This window comes from Salvelinus fontinalis, chromosome 3, assembly GCF_029448725.1.
Source record: "Salvelinus fontinalis isolate EN_2023a chromosome 3, ASM2944872v1, whole genome shotgun sequence".
Lineage (NCBI taxonomy): Eukaryota > Metazoa > Chordata > Actinopteri > Salmoniformes > Salmonidae > Salvelinus > Salvelinus fontinalis.
The window spans coordinates 39,754,393-39,766,679 of NC_074667.1; the positions used below are offsets into that span (position 1 = coordinate 39,754,393).

Sequence of the window (12,287 nt, forward strand, 5' to 3'; positions counted from 1 at the left end):
TGTCACTACCCTGGGGCTTTGGGATCTCCTTTGACCAAAGGGAAGTGCTCCCTAAAGGCCTTCCAACACCATTTTCAGCAGCATCTGATCTCCCATCCAAGGACTGACCAGGCTTAGCTTCAAAGGCAAGCCAGCAATGGGATTCAGGGTGGTATACTGCTGCATAACTGTGTTGCAGAAGAGAGATTTTGTTTGTGTGGAGGGCAGTGTCGTTTGTGTGGTAGGTAGACAGCAGATGATTACTCTGCAGTCTTGGTTTGTCTCACCTCCTGTGGAACTCTGTCTCCTTTTCGCTGAGACAACCAAGGGTTCAGTCAGCCACTGCTTGGAATCTGTAGTATTTTAGGTTTGACTTGTTCCGTGTCCTCACACTAAAAAAACAACACTGTCTCCCTCTGACCTATTCCAGACGCTCCCTTGTGCTGAGCTGGACTCTCTCCCTCAGGTGCAACTGCTGCAGATTTCAGAGGTGGTTGTCCCCACTTTGGCTCGTTGTATATTTGGCACAGTAATTGGAAAAATACTAGAACAAAGAACCATGCCAGGCTTGGTGTGATTTCATAGGGCCAGTGGAGGGGATTACAATTGCTTGTTTACTAAGGAGGAGGGATAGCCTGTTAGCAGCCAGAGTTTGTAGTACAGTTGCCTACATTTCCCTCTGATTTGAAGAGGGCCACAGGATTACTTTATCAAACCAGGCCCGGTTTACCAAAAGCATCTTAAGGCTAAGTTCATCCTTTCAACATTCGTAGGAGCTCGTAATCTAATGCCTGCCTCAGACCACTCGTAGAAAAGCTAAGTACATCATTAGATGCTTTTTTTGCCCTAGGGCACTAGGAGCAAGCAGTTGGTCAGCGTTTTATGCTGTGTCACTCTTTTTGGACTTTTGTTGATTGTTTCAATAAGGCTGTTCTGTAGTTGATCACTGTAAGTTGGTTGTTCTAGGATCATCGGATAGTATGCCTGTGTGCAGTCTGTGGATCCCTCTTAGCGTCAGGTTTATTTACCCTAGTTTAATTAGATCTGTAAATGTGTGTTACAGCTTCACCAGCCTTTGCAAAGCCATAGTCTGTTTGACTTGCTCTCTGGTATGGGAGCAATTTATTCATTTATTTTAATTCCTAGATTCCCTTCTGTCAACAACACAATTCATGCCTACTTCTCCTCTCTCCGCTCTACATTCTCATTGTTCCTCAGTTGGCTCAAATATGATAGGGGTTTCAATTCTCATTGTGAATGCATGTATCTGTTTGTCTGCTTTACCTTCACTCAAATGATCACCCAAAGCTACTCCATCCAGTCTACGCCTTAATTAAGGTCTGAGTTGTTCGATTCTGCATTAATGGGGCAAGGTCCCACTTGATTCAACAATAGACTGTACCTTCCACTGATATTCACAATGTCTGTGTTCATTAAACTTTCTGTCTCTTCCTATTTTTCTGTTTCTCCTCTTTTTCTCTCAGTATGTATGACCAACTGTCCCACCCTCATTGTGACGGTGGGCCTCCCAGCGAGAGGGAAGACCTACATCTCCAAGAAGCTGACCCGCTATCTCAACTGGATTGGTGTGCCAACCAAAGGTACCTGGTCAAGCTTTTTCTCTCTGTCTCACACACACACACATACACACAGGGAATAGGGTTTACCCTATATAAACATGTTCATCTTGACTAAAAGTGTCTATGTGTTGTTTAGAGTTCAATGTGGGTCAGTACAGGAGGGAGTGTGTGAAGATCTACAAGTCTTTTGAGTTTTTCAATCCAGACAATGAAGAGGGGCTGAAGATCAGGAGGTGAGGCTGGAGAAGGGCTGATGGATTGAAATGCATGGGACAAGTTAGGCCTAATCCAACACTCTATTCACTTATCTCTAAGTACAGGCCAAAGTTACAGGGAATAGGCTCTTTGTTGGGCTCTACTAGGCAGATACAGTTAAAAGAGGGGGGGGGGGAATAAGTATTTATTTACATGAATTTCTACAAAATGCATTTTGACCCTGTTGCTTTATTTTAGCAAAGTTTCAATTCAGGTAATTATCATAGATCTGTACCTATATTGTCTCTAAGTAGTGTCTTGCCATCTTTCTGATTCTGTTGTGTACGTGTCCATCCATAGGCAGTGTGCACTGACGGCGCTGAATGATGTGTGCCAGTACCTGACTGTGGAGGGGGGCCAGGTGGCGGTGAGTAGAGCAGATCAGGCCCACGGTGACTTGTTTGGTTCATGATCACAGTGTGAATGAGGATGTTGCTGAATAGTGGGAAAAGGGTGCACACGCCAATAGTTATTTCTTGCTTGGTAATTACATTTACTCAATGTATTTATGTACATTAGGTACATGTATTCCAATGCCACGGCTGTCTTGAATGTTAAATTCAATATACAGGTATGTAATTAATCTAGCCTACTATGCAAAGAATAACTTGTGTTTTGGCGTGTGCACCCTTTTTCCCACTTGCTCTTCAGTCTACAAGACTTGTTTGGGTAAGCGCAGCAACTCCTTTTATTTATTTATTTATTTATTTATTTATTTCACCTTTATTTAACCAGGTAGGCAAATTGAGAACACGTTCTCATTTACAATTGCGACCTGGCCAAGATAAAGCAAAGCAGTTCGACACATACAACAACACATAGTTACACAACTCCTATGCATGTTCATGTTTTGCTTTGTGCCGCCGGGACTCCTAACCTGAATGCAATGAGGATGTTGTGACTGACTGGAGTTTGATCTTCTTTACCTCAGGTGTTTGATGCCACTAACACCACCAGGGACAGGAGAGGGACCATCACCAGGTTTGCAGAGCAGAAGGGATTTAAGGTATGGAACCCCAGGGCCAGGCGTTAGTATCTGTAGTTATTGTCTATTCATTGGATTCACTAGCTTTCTTATAGTGTACAGTATATTTCACTGTGGTGTATTTTATACTAAATCTTCATTTTCAACCTCCCAGGTGTTCTTTGTGGAGTCTGTGTGTGAAGACCCGGATGTCATTGCGGAGAACATAGCGGTGCGTGACATCTCTGCTATCTTTCAGCACTGTGCGTGTGTCACTGGTTGTATAAAAGATCAGACATTATTAAGCATATTTGCTCATAAAATTCAAGACTTCTGCTTTAAATAATAAATGAATGATATTCCTGTGTGACAGGCCTCCTGATGAATAATTTCTACTATCTTTCTGTTGATATGCCCTGGCAAACATTCAGACAAGCAAGATGTTTTTCCTCTTTTTCTCTCGACTCATTTCTTCTTACTGTCTGTATTTCTTCTTACTGTCTGTATTTCCTCTTACTGTCTGTATTTCCTCTTACTGTCTGTATTTCCTCTTACTGTCTGTATTTCCTATCTGTCTGTGCAGCAAGTGAAGCTGGGTAGTCCTGACTACATAGACTGTAATACAGAGGAGGTCATCGAGGACTTCATGAAGAGAATCAAGTGCTACGAGAACTCTTACCAGCCACTGGATGATGTTCTAGACAGGTGAGCACACACACACACACACACACACTAGTGGTTTCAGAATACGCTTTGACAAGATACTGGACAAGTGAGAATGCAAACACACACTCAGAATACACATGGACAAGGTCAGCAGTCTTAACCTCACACTACTAATAGATCTGATAGTCACTCCTACTCCATCCCCGACCCCAGGGATCTGTCCTACATTAAGATCATGGACGTGGGCCGGAGATACCTGGTGAACAGGGTGCTGGACCACATCCAGAGCCGCATTGTCTACTACCTAATGAACATCCACATCACACCACGCTCCATCTACCTGTGTCGCCATGGAGAGAGTGACCTCAACGTCAAAGGACGCATCGGAGGAGACTCAGGCCTGTCTGGCAGGGGCAAGGAGGTTTGTTGGTTTGTCCGTCTGTCTTTTCGTAATAAAAATGTATATGCAACAATCTTTCTCTCCCTTTCCTGTTGGTCAGTTTGCAAAGTGTCTGCGGAAGTTTATCCAGGAGCAGAACATTAAGAATTTGAAGGTGTGGACCAGCCAGATGAAGAGAACCATTCAGACAGCTGAGGCCGTGGCTGTGCCCTACGAGCAGTGGAATGCTCTCAACGAGATCGATGCTGTAAGTCTTGTGTGTATGCAACATTTGTTTGTATTTTGGCCTAAAATATTAATTTAATGTGTCCTTTTAATTTCAATGTGATGTCTCCTAAGCCTGCTGTCAAACAACCTTTTAGTTTTTTGTTGCGTTTGTGTTTTGACTTGGTATTTTGTTTGTATTTATTCTTTCATAGTGTACGATTATGCTCCGAGTCAGCCAATGTGTTTGGTGGTTCCCACTTCGCATGTCTCCTAACCCTGCTGTTAAACAGCTTGTTTTGCTTTGTCTCCCTCTCCTAGGGTGTGTGTGAAGAGATGATGTATGAGGAGATCCAGGTACATTTCCCTGTGGAGTTTTCACTTAGAGACCAGGACAAATACCGCTACCGCTACCCTAAAGGAGAGGTGAGTCCATCACAGCACAAATACTGAGTGACAAAGTGTGTGTGTTAACAGGCCTCTGATTGTCCCCTCAGTCCTATGAGGACCTGGTGCAGCGGTTGGAGCCAGTCATCATGGAGCTGGAGAGGCAGGAGAACATCCTGGTCATCTGTCACCAGGCTGTCATGCGCTGCCTGCTCGCTTACTTCCTGGATAAGAGTGCAGGTACCGTATATCTCTTAAAATACCCACCACACCCCAGTATTCCGGTTGAATTCCTACTATTCAATAGAAACTGAGCATATAGGAGAGTGAGTGTTCTGCATGTGCTGTTCATCAGTCGTGATCAGATAAGCGTTGGTATATGATTTTAGTAACTCTAACACAACTCAATTGGTATATGATTTTAGTAACTCTAACACAACTCAATTGGTATATGATTTTAGTAACTCTAACACAACTCAATTGGTATATGATTTTAGTAACTCTAACACAACTCAATTGAATCCATTTAGGCTTTTACAACATGGTTCTGTTTTTGTTCTTCAGAGGAGCTGCCTTACCTGAAGTGCCCTTTGCACACTGTATTGAAGCTGACCCCTGTGGCGTATGGTGAGTACACTATTATCAATAACTGCATGAAAGTGTATTAATAAACACAGCATAGTGGTTTCAATGAGATGCTTTTATTCCAGGGGTGCAACTTTCACTGGGGACCTGACCCCCCCCCCCCACACACACACACATTCTGAAATAGCATTTTTGTGTACATCTCCCCCCATAGTTTTATCATTACACTGTGATACAAAAAGTGGCATTGTGTGCTTTAGTGTTATATATTTTTATTCAGTATAAAACCAAAGTTGCGCCCCTGCTTTATTCCATGCATATTTACTCCAATGACATGTATTTATCCGTTTGATTCGGAACACCTGGATCCTTTACACTGCACCTATATTTTATGTACCTTAGTAGTGTTGATCTGTGTATTAGACCCAGTGTACTGCTGCTGCTCTCTAGTGGTCTGACGAAGGAACATGTTTTGTCTCCCATCCTGTCCATGTAGGATGTAAAGTAGAGTCTGTCTGGTTGAATGTGGAAGCTGTGAACACCCACAGGGACAGGCCGGAGGTAGGTACCCCAGACAGAAGCACCCTTACTGGGCTTGCACTCTCAAAATCCTTGTTCACACTGCAGGCCTAAATTCTCAAATACGTTTTTTTGTTTTTCAAATCAAATGTGTGTGTTTAGACAGCATTAATTTGCTGACAAGGCTATACTAGGTGTCATAGTAATGACGGGTGTGTAGGCAGATTGGTAGTGGTGCTCGTGCTTCCAATCACTGAGACGTTATGTAGCGTGCTAAGGTGACAACAATGCCTGCCGTGGATGTTTGCTTTGAATGTTCAAAATCATAGTGTAAGAACACTTTTAAAGCCTCAAGATAAAATGATCCAACTTTCAAAACTAGTCCTTTTTGGCTAGCCACAGCACTCAACTGGCTAGCTAGGTAGCTGTTTAACTTTCTAGCACATTCACTCATTTTTATGTAAACAATTAAGAAGCTAGTTTGCTACCACACGCAAGCAACAAAATATATAAGAATTTGTTCTTAACTGACTTGCCTAGTTAAATAAAAAATGAAAAAATAAATATGATGAATAATAAACCACTTGAGGGCAAATAAATCTGATTTGACCGTTCAGACAGAAGTTGCATGGCCAGAAATCGGATTGTAACCGACGTCAAACCACCTAGGTGGTTTGAAATGTGTCTTGAAATATCCGATCCTATGTACTTTTTGGCTGTTCAGACTGCAGGAAAAAGAACCGATTTCGAATCGGATATACAAATAAATTGGATTTGAGTCACTTCAAACTGCCAATGTGAACACAGCTAAACGGAGAGAGAAAGGTTCAATTAAACTAACCTTATGTTGCCTAGTCCTGACTGCTCTCTCTCTCTCTTTTCATTGTACAGAATGTAGACATTTCACGGATGCCGGAAGAAGCCCTGTTCACAGTCCCCGCCCACCAGTGATGAGTGACAGCGCACAAAGTTTAGATTCAATCAGTTCTTCCTTAACCTGCGATAACTGACAACTGCATAGCAGTTGCATTGCTTTTATTCATGGAATGTCGGAGGTGTAACTGCGTTAGAGCTGTCAAATCAGGATACCTATTGCGGACATTTCCATTTTATGTGCCGAGTCGCATTAGTAATAATCCCATGCAGCCTTGTTACAAGTTTGAACACTGGAATGTGTTGTAATATACACCTCGATTAGGCTGATATGAATCCTCATTATTTAGGTTAATGATGTTCAATTTGAGTATCATTATTTCTATATAGCCTAGACTTTCTCGTTCTGAACTTCTAACGTGAGTGGGACGGGTGTGGCTTCCTGACAATAACCGCACGAGCAGCCGCTCAGATTAGACAGCTCTAAAGCAGTTCCACCTCCTAAACACCAGCTATGCGGGTGTTGGCTACCGCTGGTTAATGCTTGATCTGATTGAATCCAGGCCCTAGACTCCAAAGTGACATCACTCACCATGGCTACTTCATCTACTCAATCAGAAATCAATGCAAATTGCCGATAACGACGCGTAATCCCTGCCCCGGTTTCGGTAAAAAGCTGAGGGATGGGCTGGAGAAATGTAACTATTCTCAAATTCATAGCTAGAGCTATAGATGCATGGGCTGACCATCCATGATATCAACATTGAGTTTTAACCATGTTTTGAGGTTATATAGTGTTTGTTTACAAACATTGGAGTAGAAGCTTAGATTTTGGGTTCATCATTAATTTATAAGTCCAAAAATGTATGTAGCGACTGCTGATTTCCCCTTTTTAAGGTTCTTTAAAAAAAAAAAATACTTGTTTAATCTTGTGTTCTTCACCTGATCGGTTTCTTTCCTTCTGTGGAAAATCGACTGTGTTTAGACAGGCATCCCAATCCTGATCTTGTTTCCACAAATTGGTCTTTTGACCAATCATATCAGATCTTTCTCATAGCTGACATGATTGGTCAAAAAAACAATTTGTGAAAAAATATCAGAATTAGGCTGCCTGTCTAAACGCAGCCGTCTAGACAACTGGAATCCAGTTCAATGGTGATTCACCCCACTATCGGGGTATGTGTGCCTCCGAGTGTGTTTTGTATGTGTGTGAGTGTATTCTGAACAATCTGATGTGAAACCTTTTTTTATATACATGACATATGGCTTTTAATCAAATTGTAAAGTGTCTTAACACTGGCTGCATTTACACAGGCAGCCCAGTTCTGAACTTTGTCCACTAATTGGCCTTTTAACCAATCAGATCAACTCTTTTGCCAATCATCTGGCAAAGATCAGAATTGGCTGCCTGTGTAAACTAAATGTAATACTCCTTGTTCTTAGTATTTTAGTTTTTGTCCAACCATTTGTCTGTTAACAAGTGTTTGTTTTTTAAGCTGTTTTTTTATTTTGTGAATTTCCTATTAAACCGACTATTGCGTTTACCCGCTGCAGAAGATGTGATATTTGGAATCGGACTCTAGGTGGGGACATAAATTGTAGGTCTTTTTAAAAAGATATATATACATGTCTGGTATAACAGACATATAAAGGTGGTTTTGCACATCTATTTTTTCAATCAAGGTCATCTTCGTCTAGTTAAAATCTAAACTGATTGACTTTTTTCATGTTGCATCAGTGATCTGCTATATCTAGAATGTGTTTGGCTCTTGCTCAATGTCTAAAATGCTGCTGTAGTTTAGCATCTGTAGTATCATGACAAATCAATTGAAATGACTACTAATATCTGTGTAAACATAAGTAATGATCACCATAATAATCAGGTCTCAGTAATGCTGTGAATGTCATTAAATCGCTTGCTGGTTGTTTATCGTTTTCAGCATGTTCACCATGTCTTGTTTGTTCATTTTGACTTGTTTGTCAACGTGCCAATAATATGATGCATTCAATGTAAATATCTACATCATCCAAATGGAATAAATATTTTTTTGTTAAATCTCTTGCTGTAGTCTTCTGCTAAAAAAATGTCTCGAAGTGTTTCATGTAGTTATAGTCAGAGCCATATTTATAGAGTCCTTACTCAAGCCTTGGCCTTAACTGTCCAGTGAAAGTCTCACTTTTAAAAGCACATCTTAACTCATACCCAAATAATAGTGTTTTTGATTCATCCTATACTTGTATTTGTGGCCAAAGCATAAGTGAGAGAAACACTTCAAAAACCCCACCTCAAACATACGGTTTCAAAAATGCTTGCTATCTCCTCAGAGAATGCTGTCATGTTTTTGGCTTGAGACATGTACTTTTTATTGACCAGTATATACGCCCACACCGTTTTGTTGTTGGGGTATGCCCACAACATTCAAACAGAAAGCTGTTTTTTAAACAGGACCAAAGTAGCTGTTTCTATCTCAATATTTAAAAAAAAATGGGTAACAATTAAGTACCTCACTGTGATTGTTTTCAATTAAAATAGTAGAAAAAATATATATAATTATAGCTTCTTAGCAAAGAGCATGTTTTCAAGCAACACATGCACTAGGACAGTCTGGAATTTGTCTGAGTGGAGAGGGGGAAAACTGAAAATTAGCTGTTGGAACTTTCTTATTGGTCTGTTAACTAATTTACCGCTTGGTGATATCACCAGGCAGGCCAAAGCTCCATCCCACCAAAACAGGCTGAAATTTCAGGATGTCTTTTCAAACAGCTCTTAGGGTTCTATTCAATCCACATTATGGAAATTCAGCTTTACAGCATAATTGAAATTAAAATGCAATGTTCACGCTTTAGCAGAGACTGCATTGATGGTAAACACTGCTTATGTTGTCTCATTCCAAAACTAAATTTACAGTACCAGTCAAAAGTTTGGATATACCTACTCATTCAGGGGTTTTTATGATTTTTTTTACTATTTTCTACATTGTAGAATAATCGTGAAGACATCAAAACTATGAAATAACACATATGGAATCACGTAGAAACCAAAAAAGTGTTAAACAAATCCAAATATACAGTTGAAATCGGAAGTTTATATGCACTTAGGTTGGAGTGGTAAAATCTCGTTTTTCAACCACCACACATTTTTTTTTTCTTTTTTTTTTTTGTAAATTTTATCCCCTTTTCTCCCCAAGTTTCGTGGTATCCAATCGCTAGTAATTACTATCTTGTCTCATCGCTACAACTCCCGTACGGGCTCGGGAGAGACGAAGGTCGAAAGCCATGCGTCCTCCGAAGCACAACCCAACCAAGCCGCACTGCTTCTTTAACACAGCGCGCCTCCAACCCGGAAGCCAGCCGCACCAATGTGTCGGAGGAAACACCGTGCACCTGGCCCCCTTGGTTAGCGCGCACTGCGCTCGGCCCGCCACAGGAGTCGCTGGAGCGCGATGAGACAAGGATATCCCTACCGGCCAAACCCTCCCTAACCCGGACGACCACTCCACACATTTCTTGTTAAAAAAATATCGTTTTGGCAAGTCGGTTAGGACATCTACTTTGTGCATGACACAAGTAATTTTTCTAACAATTGTTTACAGACATATTATTTCACTTATAATTCACAATATCACAATTCCAGTGGGTCAGAAGTTTACATACACTAAATTGCCTGTACCTTTTAAACAGCTTGGGAAATTCCAGAAAATGTCATCATGTCTTCATAAGCTTCTGATAGGCTAATTGACATCATTTGATTCAATTGGAGGTGTACCTGTGGATGTATTTCAAGGCCTACCCTCAAACTCAGTCTCTCTTTGCTTGACATCATGGTAAAATCAAAAGAAATCAGCCAAGACCTCAGAAAAAAAATTGTAGACCTCCACAAGACTGGTTCATCCTTGGGAGCAATTTCCAAACGCCTGAAGGTACCACGTTAATCTGTACAAACAATAGTACGCAAGTATAAACACCATGGGACCACGCAGCCGTCACACCGCTCAGGAAGGAGATGCGTTCTGTCTCCTAGAGATTAACGTACTTTGGTGTGAAAAGTGCAAATCAATCCCAGAACAACAGCAAAGGACCTTGTGAAGATGCTGGAGGAAACATGTACAAAAATATATATATCCACAGTAAAATAAGTCCTATATCGACATAACCTGAAAGGCCTCTCAGCAAGGAAGAAGCCACTGCTCCAAAACCACCATAAAAAGCCAGACTACGGTTTTCAACTGCACATGGGGACAAAGATCGTACTTTTTGGAGAAATGTCCTCTGGTCTGATGAAACAAATATAGAACTGTTTGGCCATAATGGCCATGGTTATGTTTGGAGGAAAAGGGGGATGCTTGCAAGCCGAAGAGCACCATCCCACTGTGAAGCATGGGGGTGGCAGCATCATGTTTTGGGGGTGCTTTGCTGCGGGAGGGACTGGTGCACTTCACAAAATAGATGGCATCATGAGGGAGGAAAATTATGTGGATATATTGAAGCAACATCTCAAGACATCAATCAGAAAGTTAAAGCTTGGTCGCAAATGGGTCTTCCAAATGGACAATGACCCCAAGCATGCTTCCAAAATTGTGGCAAAATGGCTTCAGGACAGTCAAGTCAAGGTATTGGAGTGGCCATCACAAAGACCTGACCTCATTCCTATAGAACATTTGTGCGCAGAACTTAAAAAGCGTGTGTGAGCAAGGAGGCCTACAAACCTGACTCAGTTACACCAGCTGTGTCAGGAGGAATGGGCCAAAATTCACCCAATTTATTGTGGGAAGCTTGTGGAAGGCTACCTGAAACGTTTGACCCAAGTTAAACAATTTAAAGGTGATGCTACCAAATACTAATTGAGTGTATGTAAACTTCTGACCCACTGGGAATGTGATGAAATAAATCAAATCTGAAATAAATAATTCTCTCTACTATTATTCTGACATTTCACATTCTTAAAATAAGTGGTGATCCTAACTGACCTAAGACAGGGACTTTTTACCAGGATTAAATGTCAGGAATTTCTTTATAGTAACAAGCCTATTTCTTTATATTGTACTGTATTTTTTTGTCTGTTACTGTTCATCCTTAAATCTGGATGAAAATACAATGTTTTGAGAAAGAAATACATTTTATTTTTCCCCTCTTACATTTCTGTTTATAGTGTAAATATATACTGATATGCATACATACTGTATATATTTGTGCACATACATGTACGTGTGAGTGCTATGATGAACTTCCGTGGACTCCACTGCACACTGAACATGCAAAAGACACAAGATGGTAGTGTTTTTACATTTTTCAAAACTGTGTGTAGTTGGCGTGTATAAGAGCTGATAATTTTATGGTTTATGTGTAGAGTTTTGGTGCAAAAACACAATTTTGAGAAGAGTTAAAATTGTTTGGAATTAAGTGTTTGTTTTGCAAGAGATGTGTGACGTTTTGCATGTTGTGTGTGTTTTGGGGTTTTGTGTGTAAAGTCTAGAGAAAAGGAGCCATAGTTTCAGATAATGTGTAAGCAATTGTCAAAAACTGTAACAGGTGTGCCTTGTTAAAGTTTTTTTTAATATATATAATACCATGCTATTGTTTGAGGATAGTGCACAGCAACTGGTTTGATACATTCACCTCTGAGGCTAAATAATGTACTTACATTCAGTAATCTTGCTCTGATTTGTCATCCTGAGGGTCCCAGAGATAAAATGTAGTGTAGTTTTGTTTGAAAAAATGTAGGAACTGAGTTCTACGGTTTGACCCCACTGCTGTCTCTGGTTCCACACCTACCCCGCACAGCCATCTAGATGTGTCTTTTCTGTAGGGAAGCTAATGATCCATTATATATGACATTCCTGGGACTGTGTAAACTTTGAATTTTTTATTACCATAG

At 40.8% G+C, this 12,287-nt stretch overlaps 1 protein-coding gene across 2 annotated transcripts in view; it reads left to right on the forward strand.

Annotated features, from left to right (window-relative positions):
* Nucleotides 1–8,468, forward strand: part of LOC129847615 (6-phosphofructo-2-kinase/fructose-2,6-bisphosphatase 4-like) — a 50,981-nt gene extending 42,513 nt beyond the window's left edge. For both annotated transcript variants that reach the window (XM_055915375.1, XM_055915367.1), the window contains exons 2-14: nucleotides 1,464–1,580; nucleotides 1,696–1,792; nucleotides 2,115–2,181; nucleotides 2,746–2,820; nucleotides 2,954–3,010; nucleotides 3,362–3,483; nucleotides 3,658–3,865; nucleotides 3,945–4,091; nucleotides 4,370–4,474; nucleotides 4,546–4,675; nucleotides 5,000–5,062; nucleotides 5,517–5,581; nucleotides 6,431–8,468. In XM_055915375.1, coding sequence (XP_055771350.1) covers nucleotides 1,464–1,580; nucleotides 1,696–1,792; nucleotides 2,115–2,181; nucleotides 2,746–2,820; nucleotides 2,954–3,010; nucleotides 3,362–3,483; nucleotides 3,658–3,865; nucleotides 3,945–4,091; nucleotides 4,370–4,474; nucleotides 4,546–4,675; nucleotides 5,000–5,062; nucleotides 5,517–5,581; nucleotides 6,431–6,490 — 1,313 coding nt within the window. In that variant the 3' untranslated portion in view covers nucleotides 6,491–8,468. The remainder of the gene's footprint in view (nucleotides 1–1,463; nucleotides 1,581–1,695; nucleotides 1,793–2,114; nucleotides 2,182–2,745; nucleotides 2,821–2,953; nucleotides 3,011–3,361; nucleotides 3,484–3,657; nucleotides 3,866–3,944; nucleotides 4,092–4,369; nucleotides 4,475–4,545; nucleotides 4,676–4,999; nucleotides 5,063–5,516; nucleotides 5,582–6,430) is intronic.
* Nucleotides 8,469–12,287: the final 3,819 nt, after the last annotated feature.